The sequence below is a fragment of the Excalfactoria chinensis genome, chromosome 6, assembly GCF_039878825.1.
Source record: "Excalfactoria chinensis isolate bCotChi1 chromosome 6, bCotChi1.hap2, whole genome shotgun sequence".
NCBI lineage: Eukaryota > Metazoa > Chordata > Aves > Galliformes > Phasianidae > Excalfactoria > Excalfactoria chinensis.
The window spans coordinates 5,646,447-5,670,598 of record NC_092830.1 but is presented as its reverse complement, the minus strand read 5'-3'; the positions used below and the strand labels follow the sequence as shown (position 1 = coordinate 5,670,598).

General features: G+C 42.6%; 1 protein-coding gene across 1 annotated transcript; it reads right to left on the bottom strand.

Moving 5' to 3' along the window:
* Nucleotides 1-539: 539 nt before the first annotated feature.
* On the bottom strand, nt 540-23,235 carry MMRN2 (multimerin 2). The gene is made up of 7 exons (XM_072339432.1): nt 22,637-23,235; nt 13,412-13,534; nt 12,385-12,491; nt 11,135-11,203; nt 9,699-9,872; nt 6,722-8,623; nt 540-4,732 (listed from the first exon to the last, which is right to left on the bottom strand). The coding sequence occupies exons 1-7, from the start codon at nt 22,915-22,917 to the stop codon at nt 4,344-4,346; spliced, it is 3,045 nt and encodes a 1,014-aa protein (XP_072195533.1). The 5' UTR covers nt 22,918-23,235; the 3' UTR covers nt 540-4,343.
* Between the last annotated feature and the right edge of the window lie 917 nt (nt 23,236-24,152).

Genomic DNA, 24,152 nt, shown 5'->3' with positions numbered 1-24,152 from the left:
ATTACTTGGTGCTTTATAGTCCTCCATTTCTTGGACTTGGGTACAGTGATAAAACCAGAGCTGCTTCTGTCTGACTTTGTTACTCTGCTTATAGTGAAGCCAAAAGCAAATCAGAGTTGAGTAACAAGTTACAAAATTATGCAGGTGATTGTATATAGCCTGAGTTCAGAATGTTTTATGGGTGGAGTAAATGAAGAACAATCAAGGGGATACTTGGCTTTAAGTACACAGTTGCCTAAAATCTCAGGATGTTTTTCTCATTGCAGAAATGAGCAGCTACTAAACTGCAGCCAGTTCAGTTTCGGTTTGCAGAGAGGGAAAAATAAGGCCAGTTTTGAATCATTTTGTCTACGTAAAGGTATGTTTTGATCGGGAGGAAGATTTGCTTTAGAGTGCTTTTTACAGTGTCTGTGAAGATTTCTTGCCTGAGCATCACAAGAACAGTTAACCAGCATATTGTAAAAGTAACCATAAACCCTTTTTCCTTTGAAGTGATAAATTCACGTGTTAGATTTGTAGATTTTTTATTTTTTATCTAGTTTCAGACTTTTAAAAAACTTTTTATGCATATAATGCCAATAATTTACAGAGCTCTTCTTACTGTTAGTATCTGGAAAGAGTGAATTCTCTATCATGGTTGTAGTTGACAGAGCGTATTCACTGATTGAACTTATATCGTGGCTGGGATGCGGACTGTGGGATTTCTTATGTTCACATTACAGGAAGATGTAACGAATGTGAGTAGCTGGAATTTTGCACCAGCGCTTCGGGCGTTTTCTTGGACTGAGTGACCTGATGTTCCTCCTTGAAACGGCCACAGGATGGCGCTATATGGTAAAGATAGGACGATACTTTTAAACACGGTGTGGGTTTGATAGCTGAAAGTAAGTTCTACTGCCTGATAGTAATAACTATCGAAATGATATCATTGATGTATAATTATTTTTCACCTTCGTATAAAGTTTTTTCACCTATAGTATTTAAGAACTCAAGGCCATGTCCAGCAGCACCTCGTAAAACCCTCACAGTTAAAATGTCCTGTCTGAAAGGCCAAAAGCATACCCAAAATTAGTAATAGAATGCTGAGTAATTTCTGAACTGAACCACCAACTTCAAATAAAAGCAGTAGGATCGGTGGTTTCAATCCCATAAAATCCATCAGCCCTTTCTCTAGCTTTATCTTCGCTGTTCCCCAAGGCACTATTTCAGTCTGTCTCACTGATTTTGGAGGGATAATACATTCATACTAGATGTATTCATACTGGGCGGATCGCCCCTATGAAACTGGTTCTTGAGGGGTGAGCACCATGGACTTCAGAGGCAGGCTGGATGGATGTGGACATGTGAAATGGGTTCAGATGAATCTGACTGCAGGATTTGGGCATTGATGAAATCAATTCTAGAAAGATAACACGCAGTGAAGAATAGAAAAGTCGTACACAAAAGAGAAAGTTGGTACTTAGAGAGTACTTGAATTGTGAGTGAAGTAAGGAGCTCATCATAGAAATGGGAAAAGAGAATTAAGGAACTTTAATTTCAAATTGCAAAGCACTATAAGGTACGCTCATAAAGCAGGTCAAGCTTCAGTAACAAAACAGTTATGCAAAGATGTTGAAAGATACAGGGCACGGGTTTCGTGGTTGAGTATTCTTATGGCTTTGGGGTTTGATTTGGAGATTGGAACTACTGGCAAAAATTTTTGGCAGTTGCTGGGTTTGTGGGAAATACAAAGGGGAGCTGGGAAGTATTTTTAAGTATGAGAGTCATGTTGGTGATGGTGCCCAATAGGTGTGTATTTCAAAACCAGCAAACAAAAAACCTCATCGCTTAGGCTTCCTGGCTTATTCTGCCAATAGAATGCTTGAATCCATTATCCTTCTGAAAGTTTTAACTTCAGAATGTAAAACTGAGTGTTTTCCAGTCAGTTGTCCCTTCTTTGTGTATGCAGGTGGTTAACGTAAGCACGTGCTTAAAGAATACAAATGTGGAAATATCTTTGTATTAACACTGTGTTCACTCTGGAGTCGGTCTCTGAACTTGTCTGGCTTATTCTTCAACAAAAATATCTCTGTTAAGCATGACAATGCCAAACTTTAATATATCCCACTTGGGAGAACTGCTAGGGTCAGAGATCACACATACAGGCCTTTCTCTGTTCCCTGCCGAGCTACTGCCTACCTTGTCTCTTTCTAAGTAGCTGTGTAGTTGTCGTGCCAATTGAAGTTTTCTGTCAAAGCCTTAAGAGCAAACAAGTGTATTTGAAAACATATATATATATTCTCTTGAAGTATTTAACTGCAGTACTTGGTTGGTACCTGCAGACTTGTTGTGCACTGAAAACAAGGGGGTCCTTACTCTCTCCTGACAGCACCGCAGAATGCTGCCAGTGCAAACATAGCTGGACCACCAGTAAAAAATAAACATCTGGGTCGTCTCCATGTGATGGATTTTACTAACAGAACCCAATCTTACAAGTCGATGCTTTTCTTCCTTTTTGACATTTCAGCTCTACTCATTTTTCTTCGCTTCCTTCCTCAGCTATTTTGGCAATTCTGAGCAGAAGATGACTGAGCTCTGGGGCACCCAGTGCAAGAAGTGACTCCGTGCTGAGCAGATGGGGAGACTTGTCCACCTAGTGTCATGTGAGTGGGACTGCTGGCCAGGAGTAGGCAGGAGGACATCAATGGCTAATTTGGCCAGAAATGGCATTTCCTCTTTTCAGAGATGCTGGATTTCTGTGTCTTCATCTGTGGCCTTTTGTGTCTGAATCAGTAGAAGGAATTTAATCATACTAGTTTTTAGATCCTTATTTGCACTGTTGTCTTTATCCAGAAGGAAAGTAACAATCTTAGCGGCAAGTCAGTATCTGGAACCACTTGGTAGTCTCAAAAGATACTTGCCACACTGTTGTCCTAAGCATAGTGTGTATTGGTACCAGTGCTTTTTAATTACCCTGTAGTGTCATTCAACATGCAAATAGGTGGGGAGAGAATTTCTTGACAGCAAGATACTTTTCTATCAGAAAACTCTATCTTAAAGGGTATAAAATACATGTTAGGACTTCATCTCTTTCATCAAAAGTGTTGGGAACCTTCACTGTTCAGAAATCCTGCTTTTTGCTTTGTCCTAATTATAAATTTAAATTCAAGAGGGGCAGTGAGCTTGTTTGCTTGCTGTTAATTTAGTTTGCTCTCTCACTTTATTTTAAACTCCTAAATGTTGGGCTGCGTCTGGACTGTATTCACAACATGCTTCAGGAATATCTTCAGAAATGAACTCTATTATCAGCAATATTTTTTTGTTTTAGTTGACACATTGATATGTTCCTAGTTAGACATAAGGAATGTATATCTAATACATTCTAACACTGTTATGTTACTAAAGTTTTGCACTGTAGTTGAAATGTACCAGGTCAAGAAGGAGGAAGGCTGGGCCGCTTGTAAGATCCTTGCTCATACACGGCTGTTCAGGGTGAATCTTAGTAGATATGGTTGATTTATTGTTGTTTTTTTTTTCCTAGTATTTGTATTACATACAGACTGAAATGTTGAGTTAGAGTGAATTGTAGACGCTTTCAAGACGGTCTGCCTGGTCCACAGGGAACGAGGACAAATGAAGTTGTTCTGGCTTCTAGGTTTTGAGCAACCGCTTCAAAAAATGACTCTGCTAATATATATAGCCTTAAATGCTTTTCCTTGATGGTGATGGGGGTATCTGCCACAGGAAGAATTCTTTTTTCATAGATTCCTAGAAAGGTTTGAGTTGGAAGGGGCCTTAAAGATCATCTAGTTCCAACCCCCCTACTGTGGACAGGGTTGCCAGCTACTAGACCAGATTGCCCAAAGCCCCATCCAGCCTGACCTGCCAGCAATGGGGCATCTCTTCCTGTTGTTTAATCTGAATCTACCTTCTTTTAGTTTAAAGCTGTTACCCCTTATTCTGCCACTGTCCCCCTATGGATTTCCCATAGGCTTCCTTCCTGAACGCAGTACTCTGGATGGGGTCTCATGAGAAAGGAGAAAAGAGAAATGAGTTGTCAGTGAAGAAAGCCCTGCAAAGCATCTGTTCTATTGAGGTGCAGTTCTCCCTGTGGGAAACGATTTGAGAATATGTATTGATATGTTTGGAATCCAAACCATTAGGTCATCACTTGAAAATCCCATTGCTGCTCATTAGCAACTAATCAAAAGCCAAACACTTCCAGAAAAGAAGCATGAAGACAAACCTAGAGTAGTGCTATGTTTAAACACATGCAGTAGGATTGAATACATCACAGATGAAGCAATAGTGAATTGATCCATTGCATCTATGGAAAAAGTATCAGTAAAACACAGTGTTACTGTTCAAGTTTTAAATAGTAGGAATCCACCCATTGTTGTCCCAGGTGGACTCCGTTTCACTACAGTGCCCTGCAGCAATTCAAAGCACACTTTCTCTCCCTTCTCCATTTCTGCCATAGCGAAAGAAGTGACGGTGTTTCCATTTGGTGTCTTCCTCTGACCACTTGAGAGAGTTCTTTTGTACCCACGGCTAAAAGAGAGTTGTCCTAGTGCTGGTCCTGAGCTGAACTCCACAGAGATGATGAACAGGTAGACGCCTTTGTGCGGTGCTTTAAAGTAGCCATGTTCAGGGAAATAGCTGTTTCCATAATTGAGGTATGTTTCATTAAATCTCAGAGCTTTTTCTTTATCCTGTCTGTCTGAGAATCCCACGTGGAATGCTACTGGTGAGTCTGAAAGAGAGAGAAAAAGTGTTTTAACTATGAGCGTTCCTCTTCCCGGATATTGCTTGTTATTTGCTCAGGAGCTTAAGTCATGATGGAAAGTGTCATTTTATCAGGTGCTGTGCAACCAATTGCTAATTCTAGATGAAGTCATTTGGAAACATTATCTGTGATCCAAAACACCTTTCCTCTCTCACATAACAGCAGTGGTACTTGTTTATGCAACTATCAAAAATGTAAGCTCAGGAAGATGTAAAATTAGACCAGTTCACCTAATAGAAAAAAATAATGGAAATATCAAATGCTTTTTGGGTATGAAAGCTCTTCTTTCCTAGTCCTTCTTGCCCTGAGCTGTTAGCAGGAGTAGGGAGTTATGTGTGATTAGAGGTTAAGACATGTATATCTATGAGTTAACTACCTGACCTGTTCTGATGCCTTCTCCCCAATTTACATACACCATGAGACTGAAAGCACTCAGAACAGGCACAGAAGCTTTGGCTGAAAACTTGTTTGGTGGGGACCTTATATGCACACAGGGCTGTGAAATGCTGTGGTTTACTGGAAGTCAGTTGGGTTGCTTCCAGTCTTGATCTGAGGCTGGGGTCTTTCCTTCACGTGTGAGAACACTGCACTGCAGCGCCCTAAAGCCTGAGTGCCTCAGCTGCAAGGATGGGGTGCAAAAGGTGGGAGCATTCTTATTGTTCCAGCCTCATGGCCATCGATATAGATGAGTAAACTTTACCAATCACTTCTAACAACTGCTCTTATTGTTAGCAAGTAATGCTGTGTTCATTTGAACTTGTAGGGCTGAGGGTTTTGTATGGAGTTCTGTTTGCGTCTACTTGAATTAGCTTGTAGGTTGTGGTCTGTTTTCTTTTCATGTGTTTTCAAATTGTTTGCCAAGTCCTCCTTCAGTTCTCCTTTTTAGAGAAGTAGTCAAGCACAAATAAAAAATCCTTAACCAAAGAAAAGGTTCATTCCCTGTGATCCTATGACTTGAATAGGCTTTTGTTTTTCTATTCAAGAACGTTCCCTTTCTATTTTTCTTCAAGTAATATTTTTACTTTAGAGCTCTTAGTAGAAAGATAAACACGTTTTAGGAAACGCTTCTGTTTTGCTGGCACTGAAGACATCTCATTCTTGGGAAAGAAGCAAAGTCAATAGCAGCTTAACTGCAGGTTTTTGTTCTTGTTTTTAAAATGAAGGTCAGAAATAGCTGATGGAAAAGAAATGTAGATTGCAGTTGGAGAAACAACTGATTGTAGAGACTAGGCAGATATCACAGCAAAACACAAGGCTCGGTGAGTTTTCCTTTCCAGTTATTGTAAGCTCTCTAGATCTGCATTCTGTTGTGTGGGTAGGTGAAGTGGTTAGATCAGGATCCTTACAAAGGCATGAGGGTGAGACCAACCAGGAGGGAAAAAACTGCACTCTTTTTGCTAACCTGAAAACCATTTGAAATGTGTTCTCTGCTTATTCATTCTTAACTGTGGTTTTGCAGCTCAGTTGCCTAAAGGGGCTGATTTTTGTTCTGTATTACGTGTCCATAGCAAGGGCTGAATCATAAAAGCAAATGGTAGAACTGTGGCACTTGTAATTTCACGGTGCTTTTGGCAAGCTGATCCATCAGTGCAGTTTAAGCCAAAAATCTACCTTAGCCCTGAGAGCGAGGCTGTACTCTGGGAGTTCTCCCTGTTCTGCTTGCACAAGTTATCACAGTTAATTTAACATATCTGTCCAGACTGACAAGGATTTGATGCTTTGAGTGTATCCCTCCCTGACTCAAATAACTGAGGAAGAAGAAGCAAACCCACAAGGCCCGGCATTCCCCATCAGCTTTGAAAGAGAAAACTATTATTCCATAAACATAAGCATCTGCAGACAAAATTTGGGATCTAAATATCTGAAATTGAACTAAATTGGGAACTAGAGGGACTTGCAGCAGGGCCCAGAGAGTAGCTAGACGTGCACATGAGCAAGTAAGATAAAAGAACCTACCTTTTCCCAGCAGCTCAGTCTGCACTCTATTTCTTCCACTTACTATCGGTGTATTTTCTCTTTGCTTCTCAGGCTTTTTCTTGTCTCTTTGCTTGTCTTGACCTTTCTCTTGCCTTCTTACTTGTCTGGTAAGCATTGACTGAATCTTTCCGACATCCAGACTTATATTTGAGGCAAGTAATTCTTCATCTCTTCCAAACAGCTTTTTGAAAATCAGCAGATGTTTTTCCAGCTTCTCTTTAATTGTTGCTAAATCTCCCGAGATAACTTCCACAGAAGTGTTGAGTGGCTCTACTACATTAGCAATTGTGTGATTGCAGCAGATACTCACATCACTTCTGGATTCGTGCCTTTTGATTGCCAGACTCAGATACTTGATGTCATTCTTCAGAGTCATTATGTCATTATATGTTGAGCTATGTGAGGAGTCATCTTTGGAAGCCTCATAATTAGGTTCCATATGTTCTACACTGCTGAGCTGATTGCCTTCATCCAGTACAGAGAGTGTCTGCGTTTCCTGTTTGGGATGCTTTGAAGATGCATGAACATCGTGATTGTTCTGCTGTCCTCTCTCCAAGCGATGGAATCTCTTTATGAGAGATTCTAAAGTTGTATTTTGATTTTGGAGTTTATTTGAGATCTCTTCCAGGTATTCTTGCAGCTGAGCTACTGATGTTATTAGGGTAGCAGGATCTTCTTCAAACAGGACTTCCATAAACTCTTCTCCCAATAAAGCCTCCAGTGCAGCTTCATGCCGCATGGCGTCTTCTAAAAGCGAGCCGAAAGAACTGTTGAGGTACTTGATGTGTCTGTGAATTTCTTCATCTTTCTTCTTCAAGAGGCCCACGTCTTCTGAAAAAGATGCAACTTGCAACTGAAGCTGTCTGTTTTCTTCTTGGCGGAGGTTAAGGGACTGATGGATAAGTGGAAAGGCTGAGGAGAGCTCTTCGATTTCATTCCTCAAGAGATCCTTGAAAACAGATTCTAGCTGCTTTATATCCTTTGGTTGTTGGCCTTCAAGGGAGTAAGTGATGTTCCTTAAATCTTCCTCGAGCATATCAGGGTCAGCAGGTATCTTCTGGCAATTGCATTCCTCCATATATCTCAACAGATCTGAATAGCTTTCTTGAAGGGTTGAGAGAGTATCATTCATCTGTGACATCTGCCTTTCCATTGCTGCTTTGTTTTCTTCGATAAGAACTGATTTCTCCATTAAGGTTATTGAAAGATCTTCAGGCCTGTTCTTTGAGATATTTTTTTTCAACTCCTTAAACCATTTCTCTAGAACTGCAATATTCTGAAAGGCCACGTCTGACTCCATGTAGAGCTCTTTAAGCTGTTTGGCATGCCCTGCCAGCATGTCATTAATTTGTCTGATGGCAAACTGTGTACTTTCATCCTTGGGACCGTGATGTGAGGAGAGTTCCGTTAAATTGTTTTTCAAAGCCTCAAATTTATTTTCAAGATTGTTTTGCTCACGTTTCATATTTGTCATGTTGTTGTTCAAAGCTAAGTGATGGGACTGCTGTATCTTGTGGTGCTTCTTCAGCCTTGTGTCAGTATCGGCCCTGATGATGGTGAGGTTATGCTGAAGACTGGCTTGCTGCATTTGCAATTGATTCTCTATTTCTCTCCTTATTTGATCAACTTTCACCACGTTTTCCTGGACTTTAGATTCAAACTTAGTTCCCAGCTCCTGGAATTCTTTTTTAGGCACAGTGCTCTCTTGGAATCTTTCTATGCTTTTCTTGTTGGCTTCCACATCGTGTGATAGGTTTCTTACTATGTTGGAGAGGTTCTGTAAGCTTCTGTTGAAGCTTGCCCACATCGGGTTCAGGTGTTTCCTCAGAAAACTCTCCACGTGGGGAAACAAAACTTGCTGCAGAAGCCTTTCCTGAAAATCTGTTAAGAACAAAGTAATGACAGTAACTCTGTTTAAGAAAGCATCTTAATCTGACCAGCGTGACTCAAGAAGGTATTTTTCCTTCAGCAACTGCTATCTGAATTCCCAAAATCTGGGCACACACTATGCTTTTTATAATAGCAAAACTAAGCTTACTGAAGTCGAGGTTAATGCGAAACATGTTGTGTTTCTGTTTGCAGACTGTCACCTAGATATGTACTGATTGATTTAAGTCAGGGAAACACTGCCTTTTTAAATGCTTGTGGAGCAGTTTTATTAATGGCTGTAACTGCTCACTTTCACAATGGTTCTCATCTGATGTGCTCTTGCTTATGCAGTTTTCTCATACCATTGTTTGTCTGCTTTCTATGATGCCCCTTCCACGTCAGAGTGACACAGCATCTCGGCATCTGCATATCCTAGGCATGGACTCAATAACTTGAAAAATCTATGTGGAATCTGTACTGGTGTGAATTAGACTAAGGCCTGATTATGAACTTTAACATATGAACAGAGTGACATCAAGTTCAGCCTGTGTCACTGGAAGATGTTTCTGTAAGGTAGTGGCCCAGATTAGTGGTTCAAATTCAGTACTATTCAGACCAGGTTTTCCACTGCCGTATAAAGCAGGAACGATGTTTCAGATAAATGGGCGTATGTTGTATTTTTACTACGTGTGCCAATCTGAGATTCAGCACAACAGGCTACAAGTCTGAAAAGAAGAAGAAAAAAATGCATCTAAACTCTGCATACTTATAGAAAATGAGTCATGAAAGCAGAACAGTAAGCTAACAGATTAGTATAAGCAATCTCTTCATTCTGTGGTTAAGGCAGGTTCTAAAGTTCCTGAAGAGTATGAAGGAATCTGCCTTTCATCTAATTTCACATTTCAACTTCTGCTCGGATCTAATTCATTACTTTATATTGGAATTGCAGCCATTTTCATCTCTCTTTGGAAGCAACCTGCAGACCGAGGGATATTAGCGTGTATTGTGGCTCTCAGGTTCTCCTTCTGATCTGCATGGTCCTACATGGCCTGCTGACAGGGTGATAATTCTACATCAGACCTCTCACCTTCACTGCTCTGGTTCACTTCTAACACCATGCTTGTACCGTTGTTTTCAAATATTCTCTGTAGATCACCTAGGTTGCTGACTGCTTGATGAATATCACTTTGAAGATCATCCAGTAGTGCCTCCTGATTTTGAATGACTTCCAACAGCTCTCTTGAATCCACTGGTGCTGACACTAATCACAAGATTCAAAAAGCAAGTGTCATGCAATGGAGTTGCAGAAGCACGTGTTCCTACAAGACCTGTGAGCTCAGAGAACACCAGTGTACTTTTTGCTCTGGAAAATCTTGCAATGGCATTTAGAGATCTGTTGGTTTACAGCTTAACTACAGTTTACTTGTAACTGGTTTTTCTTTTCAGCAGTGATGGAAATTTCATTTAAATATTAACACAAGACCTTCAGCCACGCTAACCACGGTGACGGTAAAATATTCCTCACTGAAAACCTCCCCATGCCATAAAATCATTCTCAAATAATAATTGCTTTCAAGCCAGTTGACAGGAAGGATAGCTAAGCTTAACAACCCAGAAGGAAAGGGCAGGATGTAAGAGCAATGAAGGTGTTTAACAAAAGCTTCAGGAGCATAAGCGTTAAGTGTCACCACTGGCTCTCACAGAGGGACCCTTTAACTTCCACTGCTCTAAATAAACACATGCAAATTTGAGCTGAAGAATTAAAAGCCTATACTGAGTTGCAGGAACCGGTGTATCTTAACTGTGCCATCCTGGGGACCTCTTCCCTTTCAGGATTACATTAGGCTTGTCAAGCTGATGTTTTATAAACTTGAGTCTTCTAAAGCAACTGTTTATTCATTCAGTGCTGAGAGCATAGTGTAAGGAAGACCTCTCTTTCAGGGCTGTAATGCTATCCCAAACCCAGTTGCTGGAAGATATTTAATAGCACTTCAAGCCACATTATTTGCCATATAGTGAGGAAAGGTCCTTCTTGGATATTAGATTGGCAAGACAGAGCAGCTGAGATAAGAATCCGGGGTATCTCATAGCAATATTCTCCAAGCTACAGATAGCTGCTGTAAAATGGCATTTATAATACTTTTTTTTTTTTTTTTCTGGTAAATCTTCTGAAATGCTTTCCTATGAATCCACCGAGCTAAACAAGGACTTAAACATCCTCACTAATGAAAGGTTTAACACCAGCTGGCATTCTCACTCGTGCTAGGTTTAAGTGATGATCAGCCAGCATACTGTTGTGAAGCTTTTGGCTGTTTTCTCAAGAACATTCATATAGTTTTATAGCAAAACCCCTCATAAATGCCAGTAAGTGATGCACAGTTGTGTAAAAACTTGCCCGAGTAATAATTTCACTAAAGACATTATCCATAGTTTATCATGTTAAAGTAGAAACATCTGCCTTTTGCTCAGGGCAGTGACTTGAGATGTAAGAGAATGGCAAGTAATGTAATTTCAAGAACATACTGTGGTTTGAGAACTCTTCTTCTTGCCATCCTTTGGTCTGATTTCCTGGCACTGGGATGACATTGGGATCTGTAATTGAGAAGTGATACATCTGTGAAAACACTTGAGATGCAGAAGCTAATACAGTTCAATAGGGTAAGACCGCACAGTTTCACTTGCAATGCGACAGATGTGGAGAGAGGCTTCTGCAGAGCAGCTTTCTTAGGATAAGGAATGTTGTTCTGGGAGAACTTCACTTGTGGTACTGCACCAAAATGCAATCACCGTGCAAATGATAACGTTCTGCCTATTGCTCTTTCCTGTTCCAGTTACCTGAATGTTCTGGTAGTGGGGCACCAGCTGCAGTGGGTGGAGCTGTACCAATGAAGAGATAAAAATGAAGCAGTTGGTTTTGGTCTGTGAGCATAACTGAGTGGAGACTAAGCAAGACACATTGTATTTGGTAATACCCTTCCAACATCATACATAGAAACCAGGCTGATAAATTACCTTACGGATGAGCACTGTGGAGAGGTGCATCTGCACAAAAAAAAATCCTTAAACCTATAGAGCTACAAACAGGAGCTGTGTCTAAGGAACCTGTTCAGGTGGGTGAAATGGATGAAGGCTTTCACCTGAATGTTTGACTTGTTTGTTCTGATGCCTTAATTACTGTGGGGAATTGTGTTTTCTATTTCAATATAAATTCTTCCACTTTTGAGTGAAGTGTTCCAAGTGCTGTGAAGCACTGCAGTTTAAAAACTGCTGTTTCTCCCTCCGTTCTTTTGTTTAGCAGCTGCTGTCACCAATGTTGAGCAGTACAGGGATCTGTGGTGGTTCGTGGCTCAGAAAAGCTTATTTTTAAATGGGACAATCGTCAATTTCCCTACATTATTTCATCCTCTAAACTAATTTTTTTACATATCACGTGCTGGTGTTGCTGTCTGGTATCATTACTTTCTATATGGATTTAGGCAGGGATGGAGACTTCATAGGCTTTATAGATGGAGCTGTAAATCTGACAGCTCCACTGGTAAACGAATGCGTCTCTCCAAGTGTGAAGATTAGAGGAAACTGCTGTTGCTGTTAGCCTTCTGTAAGGCTAATTACACCTCCTTCCTGTTGCAAGGCATCAGCGATTTGGGGCATAGCGTGCCAAAGAAAATAAAGCATCAGTTCCCAAACCGGAGGAACAAATAGGTAAGCTGGTTTTTGCCACAATGAATGTCATTTAGTCTTAGTTCTCATCCGTGCTCTCTGGCTTTCCTTACCACGTTGTTCACAATCGTTCCCAATAAATCCAGGGCAGCATTTCCATTGCAAAGACTTCAAAACCTTCTGTTTCACTTGATAGATGGGCTTCACGGCTGTCCTGTACCTGAGGAGCAGGGTCCAGGTGTTAGTTTCCAAGTTATGGCCAGCTGGTATTACATGGGGCAAATCCACTAAGTGTAGTAGGCTGGTGCCAATGGTGTCCTGGATAACTACTGCAGACAGTGGTTAAGAAGTTTGTGGTGATTTTTATCACTACTACTCAGTAAAAGCAGCAGTTGACAGCAATGTTATTTGCTGCATAAGGTTGCTTTTCAGAGCTGCTATTTGCAACAGGAGGTGTGTGCAAATCCGTATACACTGGCAGAATATAAGTACTGTTCAGTAAGCACTCTGCATTCGTCTGCCTCACCCTCCTCCTCTTTGCTGTTCAGCAGGGATTTGTCTCCAACACGTTGGCACTAACCTGACAGGAGTCTTAAAGAGATGTCACAGCTGGCAAATGCCCATAATTATCAGAAACAGAACTCTAATATTTACTGTTATAGAGCCATCCTATGGGCTTTCACCTGTGCTCTTTGGGCAGCCAGTCCTGCTGAAAGAATGACAACCCCTCAGGGCAGTTGTATATCTCTAGCTGTGAATAAGCCTCACTGATGGTCACAGGCAGAGTTTGTTGGTGTTTAGTTGTTGTTTTTAAGTTGTGTGTGTATCAGGACCTGAAAACTGTGGAAAAGATGTGATTGCTTTCTTTATTTTTTCCTAAATAAATGTGGGTAGGTTAGAAAAATCACTTAATCCCCTTGTAGTCCTATACGTGATGGCTTTTCAAGGCCATAATTATCCCAGGTTACTTAAGTGCCTTATCACTATAGGTACAGAAATCAGTCACTTCCACACCTTGGTGTTCAATTAAGTCAGAGCTTAATGTGTTTTAAAAATGTGCCAATAAGCAGCTTGGAAAATCTAATTTAGCTATTTAGGGACTATCCCTTTGTCTCCAGTGGTTTCATTTGGGGGACTTACATGATCTTCTGGCAACCTGGAGCTCCATTTGGGCAGGGCTGCTGGGAGTTGACGATGTACTTCTCCTTCATGCAGGCTTCAATGTATGTCACCAGGCGAGACTGCGTGTAAGAACACCAGTTCCTATTGGGGGAAAAAAGAGCAATTTGAAATAAGTCTGTTCAAGTCTCTGTTTGTAGCAGTGTCACAGAAAGGGGAAATGTAGGGGAGCTTTGCTTTTTAGGCTGCATGATAAAGAAAATGAAAAATGCTTGCTAGCTTCCCCCCTGACTCCCTGTTCCTTTGTTTTCATTTGGGATGCTTATCAGAGTTTCTAACAGAAGGGTTGATTGTCTGAACTTTGACGCATTAGTTCCATTTCCAGCCTTTTCATTCAGTGGGAGAAATTTCCATCCCGTGGTAACCTGCAGGTTAACGTTGCTTTAAATGTCAAACTGCCTGGATGGGCCTGTTGCCATTTCAGATGCCTCACGACTGACTCATCAGGTCTGGACCGACTGCTTCTGAAAATTAATCCTACATAAACCCTGTCAATAATCAGCGTCTTCCAAGCTATTGCTATTTCAGATCAGTCACTGGGCCATCTTGATTTTTGCATCCAACCCCTGGTCCCATCGGATCATCAGTTTTGTAGCCCTCCTTTGGTGGTCCCTAAGGGGTTCGTGTCCTTCCTGTATTATGGTGCCCAAACCTGCACACAGTGGTTGAGGAGAGGCTGCACCAGTGCAGAGTGTGTGAGCTATGCTGGGTCAGGGAGCCTGCAGGGAGATGAGATGTTAATAAACACTGTGTATCTATCTGCTGAAAGCCCAGAGGGAAAATAGAAACAGGTATTTTGTGCCGCTGCGCGTATTATTAAACTCCTTTCCCATAAGAAATGAACACTAGTTTTTGAGAACAAAAGCAGAATTGGGTCTTGAACAATGCTGTGATTATCCGTGGGGGTATCCGGAAGGATCAGGAGGTACTCCAAAGGTTTGCGTTAAAGTGGAGCAGAGCATTGTGTGGGGGAGAGCTGTGCCTGATAAAGAACAGCTGAACTTTAGGCGGTATATTTTTAAATGGGAACACGGGAACTAAATCTCTGATAATCAGCATATATGGAAAAAGTTTGCCTTTCTTGTCTGAGTGCAGGAACAATGGGGAACCAACTTGGGCATGAAAGCAGAAGCTGCGGTCGTGGCAGCTGGGAGAGAGCAGTGGGGCAGCCAGGAGAAGGGAAGGAAGCTGGAGAGGGAAAGCAGACAGCCTGGGCAAGCTGGGCAAGTTCCCCATGCTCACTGCATGCAGCTTCTCAAGGTGCAGGGCCTCAGACCTGCCCAGTGGGATGCCTGCCAGATCCCAGCAAGGGTCTGCATTCCACATGGAAATCTCTATTTCAAATACGATTATTTTGCTTTCATGTTTCGTTCTTTCTTGATGAAAACAACCCACGCCCCATGAATCATCATCTGTGCTGATTCGTTTTTCCCACCGTGCGTGGCTCCCAGACGAGTCCTTTTGGTCACATAAGCCTTACAGATCTAAACCAAACATTTACATGCACAAACATGTGTGAGCAAGATGAGTGTTTTACTACTGTACATATAAACGCACAAACACTTTAAATAGAAAATAAGCAGTTTCTTTTCTAAGCCTGTTGCCATGCTGTAGGTATCTGGTGGGCTTACTTCTAGGTTCTCACCCATAGGAGAGTGTTATGTTGTCTCAGAGATTGACCCCAACCTGATGCTTGGGTAACTATGCATTATGTGGGACGTATAATATGAAACAAAAGGAATCTGGCACACTTTGTATAAAACCTGCCTTTAGTGGTAGTCGCATTTCTCTCTGTTTGGTTTTCTTTAGTGTTCACTTGCTAGTTTTCCCTTTCTCAATGTAAAAGTTGATCCATGAAGCTGAATAGCAATATCGTATCATATGCTTTGGTTTTAATCCTAACCATTTTTAGTGGATTTCATTTGGGTTACGTTTATCAAAATGTATTATTTTGTTGAGTAGGTACGTAAGGCTCATTTTTCCTATCTGCAATGAGCTGTAATATAGATACATGTGCCCAAAGGTGAAACCTCTGTTGCAGTATTTTTATATATCTTGTCAAATGCTTCCTTTAAGGAAACTTTGCTATCTATTACTAAAAATACTCCTTAATTGTATTAACCTTGGGGGAAACACGTCATTCCTTAATGTTAAGTGGAACAATTTGAAGACTTACAAAGGCTTGATCTGAAGTTCAGCAAGACGAGTGGGAATTCTGCGCTGACACCAATGGGCTACGAAGCCTCAGTAACAGCCCTTTGACAAAGAGAAGTGCATTCAGCCTGTTTCTGGGACACAGAAGCTTTTATGCTCTGCTTCTGTATTTTTATTTTGCCCTTGTGACTGTGTAGCCTCACTCACTGAGTACACCACCAGCTGTGCACTCCCTGCTTTCATCCTCTTTAATAGGGTTTCCTTTTGACGCCAGTCTCTGTGGCCAAGGAGAAGCTGCTTTGTGAGGAGAGCAGGAGAGCTTTCTTTTTCTACAGTGGGGAACGATGAAGCTTACAGCAAAACTGCAAGTTGGAACAACACCCAAGTCAGCCCTACAAAACCAGGACTAGGGGTGCTTGTTTTGATGCCAGGGATGGCTGTTTGTGTTGTTGCTGTTGGATGCTACTCCTGCTTATTCTGAAACGCGGCAAAACACGAGCAGTGCTGTCTGTGATGTCAGAGGTTGGTCAGACATGCTGCTATCACAGCAGTGGGACAGGAGGTAAAGCAAAGTGGCCATAACTTTGTTGCAGTGAATACAGGGTTGGCTCATTTCCATGCAGAGCTACCACTGGTAAGAGTGTGATGGTAGGTGAGAGTAATGCCCCCCAGCACGGCCAGGTATTTAAGTTTTATTGGTGGTGTCCTCCTGGTTGTCACCGTAATGCATCATTTTAGGCAGTTGCTGTGTCAGTGGAATTTTTTCCTGAACAAAAGCTTCAGGATGTTGTTTTTCCATGAGTTTTGTTATTCCTTTGTCTGTGCTCATGCAGCAGAGCTGTCCTTCACATCGGTTTCCTCACGTTTCTATTCTCAAGGAAGGTAGTTCCTATAATTACTTTGAGAACTCCTGCCCAGCAGGTCGTGACTACTACCAACAGAATGCAAGTCTTTTAAGGCCCTTAACTCTTTCCTTTTCTGTGCAGTGCAAAAGGCACCAGATATGCAATTACTGCCGCTGAGATGTGCTGCTAGATGACAACAGAAGGCTGTCTGGTTCTAGGCTCCCCAGTTTAAGAAAGAAGACAGGGAACCTCTGCAGAAAGTCCAGTGGAGGGCCATAAAGGTGACTGGGGGGGGGGGGGGGGCGGGCTGGAGCACCTCCTGTACAAGGAAAGGCTGAGAGACCTGGGTCTATTAAGCATGGAAATGAGAAGGCTTGAGGGGATCTTATCAATGCTTGTACTTATCTAATGGATGGGTGTCGAGTGGATGGGGCCAGGCTCTTTTCAGCAGTGCCCAACAACAGGACAAGGGGCAATGGGCACGAACACTGTAAGTTCCATACAAACAGAAAGACCTTCTTTACTATCAGAGTGACAGAGCACTGGAATGGGCTGCCCAAAGGGGCGGTGGGGTGTCCTCCTCCAGAGATATTCAAGTCCCACCTGGAGGCTTCCCTGTGTGACCTCCTGTAGGGAACTTGCTTTAGCATGGGGATTGGACTCAATGGTCTCTGGAGATCCTTTTCATTCCCTACAGTTCTGTGTTTCTATGACTGGTCTCTTTGAATGTGAAGTGATTTCCCACTAACTCTTGTAGGCTCCTGACTTACTCCAGATGAAGCAGAAAAAAATCAGGCTGTAGCAGCAGAACAATCTGTGTTCTGTTTTTCCCACAGTGCAAAGCACTGACAATAAAAAAGCACTCAGTTTAAAAAAGAGGTAAGGCGCTGCATTTAAATGAGCCTAAACTGGGACTGTGCATGTCAGTTGAAAGAAAGACTAATCAGTTAATTCACTGGGGAGTGCCAAAGGGATTAAGTACTTAAAAAGTTGCTGGCTCTCATAAGGAACAAGGTGTGCCCTTGTTTTTAATTAGCAGCTGGTGTGTGATTGCTGGTGACCTGTCAGCACATCAGTGAATTCTCTGCTGTGCTGAGCTGGCAGCAGTGTGCATCCGCCAGGCAGCAGGAACTACTTCTTGCATTTCCCTCTTTCCCTGATGATGGATGATCTTGGGCAGGAACCTTGTGCCTCATCCCTTGGGCATCACTGGTTCTCACTGGGATTTGATGAAGGTAGACGGATTGATTTGCAGTTAACCATAACAAGCTCAGCTGAAAGAACAGCAGTGCCAAGTGTTTGGATTTCCTTGCAGTACTACAAGTCTCCCAGTGTCCCGAGTCTATTCCAGCTGTAATGCCAGTTAGTACATATTCAGCTGCAGCCTGTCCTGCAGAATGCCCTGTGACTGTAGTGCTGTGATGGCTTTCTGAGTAAAACCCTGAACTTGGAGCCTCACGGCAAGCAGCGTTTCAGAGAAAGCAGACTTGGCTGCAATGGCTTTTGATGCAATCCCACCTGTTGTACAGCTACTGCACAGAAATCTGTGCGAGAGTTTTCTTCTCTTCACAAAGCATCCACAGCCATTTCCTTCCTGATGTTTTCTTCAGCACGCTGCGAGTTTTACAGCCCGCTCTGAGGGCAGCTGAAACTGGGATTTCATCTTCTGGTTGTTGCAGATAAAAGTCCAATGCTAGCATAGCGCTTTCACTTCATCTTGGTGTTCCTTGCTAGCATAGCTGTGCTGGCGCCAGCAAGTCAAAGATGCAGAACAAGACATGGTTCCCAAACTGTGTGCGCTCAGTGAGCAGCAAGGCTTGTCCCGATCATCTTCTCACCTGAGCAAAAGGTTGCAGTTTGTTCAGGGCTGGCTGCTAAGGGCTCGTTTGAGGGTTATTGGTGCTCATCAGTAGGAAGGCTTTGGATGCACCCAGCAGCCATTGCTGGGGATTTTGTCCCTACACTTAAACAAGAGATCCCTTAATATCTTCTGAAGGAACAAATTTCTACAGCTTGCACTAAGGAGTCACGTAACAAAGGAAATGAGAGAATCTTTTGTATGTGGGGGGCTAGATAACTACTGCACTGTGCTCAGAGAAGCTATGTTACTTCAGGAACTGTTCATCAAACACATGTAAATGGAGCCATTCCACCTGCAGCTGCGCAACTCAACAAGAGAGTTGAAGACAGATTGCCAAAGGTCCTGAAAGGAGCCAAGTGCCAAATTTCGATCGGAAAGCCACCGCTTCTGTTAATGAACTTGGCACCACTGAAGGTATTGTTGAGCACTCTGGCCATTCCACTAGTGTGCAGGATGTCGGGGGCTGAAGATCACATTAAACTGCATTTAATCCAGAGGTTGCTTTATTTTTAAGCCTGTGTTCTATTCCCCTTTGGTGGGAAATTTCAGTATCCCACAAACATCCTAAGAAAGTCCCTGTCTAATTTGGAAGAAACAGATGAGTCAGTGTGAAACTGATATTAATCAGATCAATGGCTGTTTTCCTGTAAAAGCAGAAAAGAACGTGAGCTGTTAAGACTGGGCATTGTTCTGACTTTTCCTAGACTAAGAGTGATTTTGGTTTCCTCTGCTTCTTTGCACTTTGAAGGATGGTTGTTCCCCCTTTGGCACCCTGGCTGATCACAGAGACCTGCTCGATGGTTGTCTCAGTGCAAGGCTAAAGGAAGAGGTGAGTGTTTCAGTGCGATAACGCTGCTGGCTGACATCAGGAAGCCTTCCTCTCATCAAGGGGTGACTTGACAGAACTGTGTATACAGACCTTGACATAAGTCAGTGTGATTAAGGATTTACTTACTCTGCAGATTTTTGCCTTTTCTGTTTGTAATTCAGGATATATATATATGTATTTATTTTATTAGGTTCCTTTTCTTTTTCAAATGTTTTAATTGTAAGAAAAATTGCAATAGATGTCAGATTGAGCACGTGTTTGTGGGCTAATGAGAACAGAGCACTATAATACCTGCCATGATGGAGATACGGTACACCCAGGACAGGAGCTGTCTGAGGATAATTCCACTGTAGGAAAGAGAAGTTCTATAACTTTGTCATAGTGAGGGAAGCCAGGTTTGGTTTGTCTGCTCATCACCACTTCCACTTCTCCTTCTCTGTGTTGAGCCATCCTTCTGGGGACCAGCTCTGTCAATGTGGTTACTGAGGGGTAAAGTCAAAAAGCTTTTTTCATGAGCTTGTTTTTAAGCTGGAACACTTAAGCGAATCTGGTTTACAGTGTTACTTGGCAGGTCAGGCCAACTGAGAATACAGGGAACTCTGAGCTTTGCTGCCCAAGCTTTCCATGTGGTGGAATTGCACCTTTTGGATGCTTCATTTTATTATTATTATTTTTTTAATGAAATATGATTATAATGTGCGTGAAATCTGAGTTATCAGCACAATTGTTTGCGGGGCTGCAGGCACAGGGATTGGATTGGAGCCTGCATGGGAATTATGGGCATTATACGCTGAGCATTTATGAAGTCTAGAACTTGTTTTTACTGTTCTTACTCTTCAGCTTCTGTGGCTAAAACAGATGCTAACAGACTACAGATCTCTGTATACTTGTGCTTCCATTTCCCTTATTACTTCTGCTTGTAAGTCTGTGTACCCATGGATCCATTTATCTGAGCCATAAGGAAGTTTCACCATGTCAAACTGATCAATCACACAAGATGTAGCTTCTGGGAAAAAGAAGGAAAGCAGAAAGGTGGTTTCCTGTGGAAAATGAGCTGCTTTTGATTTTGCAAATAGCACATACAGACACTTGCCAACTTGGAGCAAGCACAGCTTCTCTGGCATGCTCAGACACAAGCAACAGCTGAGATACCAGACTGTTACCTAGCTCTTCCTTTAGCAAACAGCTGAAACTCTTCTTTATTATATCCACATTTCTCATTAAAAACTGCCAGCGACTTTTTACTGATGTCCTTATTTTAAAACTCTGATTAGAAGCTCCTTGTTATTTCAAGAGGAGTTCATTAGTAGCATATCCAAGCATCTGACTGGGCCGTAGTGAGTCATTTCACCTTACGTGCTGAAACAGAACCCAGGGAACTCTGATTGCCTGGGGAGTATTAGTCATTATGGTCTCCAATTATTCAAATGGCCATAAGGAGAAAAATGATACTTGTTTATTTTGAAAAGATCTAAGAATGTTTTGTAACAATCCTTATTTCTAACACGTAAGGAAAACAGCAAGAGTTTTGGGGGGCAAAAACAGTTGCTAATTGTTGCTGGAATGGTGTCATGGAGTTACTGCAGACCAGTGGTTGCTTTCTACCACCCCAGAGCTTTTTGTGGTGTGTGGGTCTTAGTTTCTCATGACTCCCAGTGCCTTTTCCCTTGCTTCCCTTGCTCATACCTTCAGCCATCTGCAGCAGCACTAAGAATTTGGAGCACAGGCACAAGCAGACCTGTGCTGTCTGTGTATGCACTCTCCAAACTCAGTTTTGGGTACAACTCCTCTGAAAGCCTTGAGTTTCTTTCCTGAGTTGTGCCACCTTGCTGGGCTTGTGCGCTCTAATTGTGATTGCTCCAGCAAAAGATTGAATACCCTGGAGCCACTGCCAGGCTAGATCTTGACTGCATGTAGTCATCAACATTGCTTTATAATAGGGAAGAGCATTGTGGTTTGACTCATTATGCAACCACCTCCTTAAAAGGAGGAAGCGTTTCTCTTCTTGGGAGGAAATTAGGATGAGTAACAGCTTGCACCGAATGGCATTGCACAAGTTGGTGCTAAAGTCACACAGCAAAGGAAAAAGTCCTAATTAAGAGAGTGCATTACAGTGCCTTGCTGACCTTGACAAGTACCTCTTTACACTTATGAATTTTTGAAGTATTTCTAGCTTTTAGATAGCTATCAGCATTTCAACAAGCTATCAAATGCCTGTCACCTTGCAGCATAGCATGGGAGGCCGTGGTAATGGTTCTGTTTGGCTTTCCGTGCTCTGTTAGAGTCTGAAATGCATTAACCAGCAGCTGGTGAATTAAGTGTGTGCCATTACTGGACACTGTCCATCAGAAAACTGCAAGTGGGATTTAGAAAATGATTGGAGGTCAATCCTATGGCATACAGATTTGTGGGGAGATGGAGTATGAAGGAAAACAGGGCTGTAAGCCCCGCACTGTACTACATGCAGAAGGGAGGCCTTAATATTATGGATAGATGAGACTTAGAAAGATGGCATGCTTTTCTTTGTGCAGAAAGGAACTGTGATGTAAATGAGGCTTTACAGTGTCTTTGCAGCTCCCTCCTCTCCCTTCCCCAAGAACATTTGAGGAGAAGAATCAGAGCATCCCAAAGCAGTGAGCTGTGAACAGCACTCACTGTGCTGCAGTTCCAGCCATCCTGAGCAGTAGCCTTCCATCAGTGCTATAAAAGATTCATTCACTGTCCTGATTGGTTTTCATCTATTTTAAACATTCAGGGACCTACTTACGTGCCCTGTAATGCTCACAAAAAGCAGAGTGTTTGGAAATCTTCCTGGAGAAGTACATGCTTCATCTGCTCTGAATGGGTGCACAGCTAGAGGTGATCATGAGAAGCATCTGAAAATCCTTTTTTGTTTTCTTCTTTTTCTTGTGGTGGGGGCAAGGTTGAATTTGTAATATCTTCATGCTTATGCATTACTCCTTTCATATTTAATCCTCACTGTTCCTGTTTTGCTAACATCCCCCTCTTGTTTTTCTCATCTTCCTCTTTCTCCGAGGTCCAAGTCTGAGCTGAGTATATTCTGGTGATAAGCGAAGGTTGCCACAGTTGGTAAAAACCCCCATTGGTGTGTGAAGAGAAAAAGCGAGGCATGAATTTTATCTAGTTCTGCTGTGCCTGAAGGTAGCATTCTGTGTTATTGTGCTACAGGGGAGCTGCAGGGCTCTGCCTCGTGGCTTGGCTATGGCAGGTGCATCCAGGCACCACGTCCATCCTGCTGTGTCTCTAGGACAAAGAGTCAGCCACGTCTGTGGTTTCACTCCCCACAAGCAATTATGTTTTCTGTTCCTGTCATTAGTATGTTGAACCTCTCCTATTTGGATATAGACTGAGTCCTAAAATCTAACATGTTTCAAAAAGAAACCTTGATGCATAATGCTCTTTCATCAGCATGATATGTTCGTTATACGTGGCTCCAGCACCATCACGAGCACAAACACACATATATGGGTACTTACCCATTTGGGGACGGCGGGCTGGCGGCTTCCAGCTGTTCTCTTTCTCCCTGGTGTGGGTAGGTGATACTCACAAGGTAGTCTGGCACATCTGCCCGGTGCCCTGCTGCCTCCCAGGAGCCCTCTTCCTCCTGCAGCAGAGCCCTCTCTGTGTCTGTGGGGGTCTCGTGGCTCTGTCCCTTTGAGCCGTGCATCGGAACATTGTGGTAGCCGTGATGGTCGATGTGCCGAGCCAGCTTAACCAGTCCTATTGTGTTACAGATGAGAAAAACCTTTACTAGCATTGTGGGCTTTTTTCCCACCTGGTTACACCTGTCTCTTGTTCTCCTCTCCGAAGAGCAGCCTGGATTAGGGCTGGAACGCCCCGGCAATATTCTTTAAATGAAAAGTTGGAAGAAGGAAGGGGGAAAAAAAACCAACCCAAACTATTTGTAACAAAGAGCGGAAAAAGCTTTTGACCCTCCCAGCCACTGTGGAAACGTCCGTGGCCATCAAACAATGTGAGCCTGGTTCCTGTGTGGAATGCCTCTAACAGAGGAGGGGGGGAAAAAAAGGTGGTAGGAATATAACTTATTCAAGGAACTTCTGAAATTGGCTGCCTTCTAAACTTATCTGCGAACAGGAACTCAGCTTTTATCAGCTGCCTTCTCCCTCAGGCACAGGAAAAGGATGTTAGCTTTAAAGGAAAGGAAGAGAAAAGAAAGGAAAGAAAATACTGAGCGGTGCAACAGCCTCATTACGGTGCCAGTAAATACCACAGGGCCGCTTGCTCCGGTGTCTGCAAACGTTTGCTTCTCCAGTTGAATACCTGAAATGCCCTGGCTTTAGCAATTTCGGTACCTACAACCAATTGTGGTCATTTAAATCTTTGCAGTAAGTGCACAGTGGACAAAAAAAAGACCTTCCAGACATCCACTGTTGTGTGGCCTCCACAGAATTCTACGCATCTTATTCTATCCCCAGAAGAAAGCTGCTGCTTTTCTGTTTGGTTGCTGTCATGAAGCAGAGTGTATTCCTTTCCTCCCTGCCTAACAGCATGATGCACTTTGTCATCTTCAAGAATAAAATTAGAGTGGAATCATGCTTCCTGACAAAGCAGGTGCGGGTTCTGGTGCAGGAGTGCTGGAGCATGTCTTGGAGTGATTGATGACAAGCACAGTCCATCCTGCAGGGTATTAAATGTAAAGCTTTTCTGGAGTGGTTCCAATGTCTGCTGAAAAATAAAGCAGGATAAAATCTCTCTAGGATTTTGGAAGGCCTTGTTATTGAGGACTTGGCTCTCCTTGTTGCATGTTGGATCTGGAGCCCCCTCCTCTGTGCATAATGGAAGAACTCATAAGTGTATGGAGATGCCCTTAATGTCTCACGGCTGACACTGCTGGGCAAGGGCACGACGGGAGCAAGGCAGAGAGAGATTCATGTCTTTCTAAGGACAAAACCTGCTCCTGCTGCTGCAGTCACTTCTCCTGGGAGATGATGTCACAAGCTCTGGACTTAAGGCTGAGAAAAGTAAGCAGCT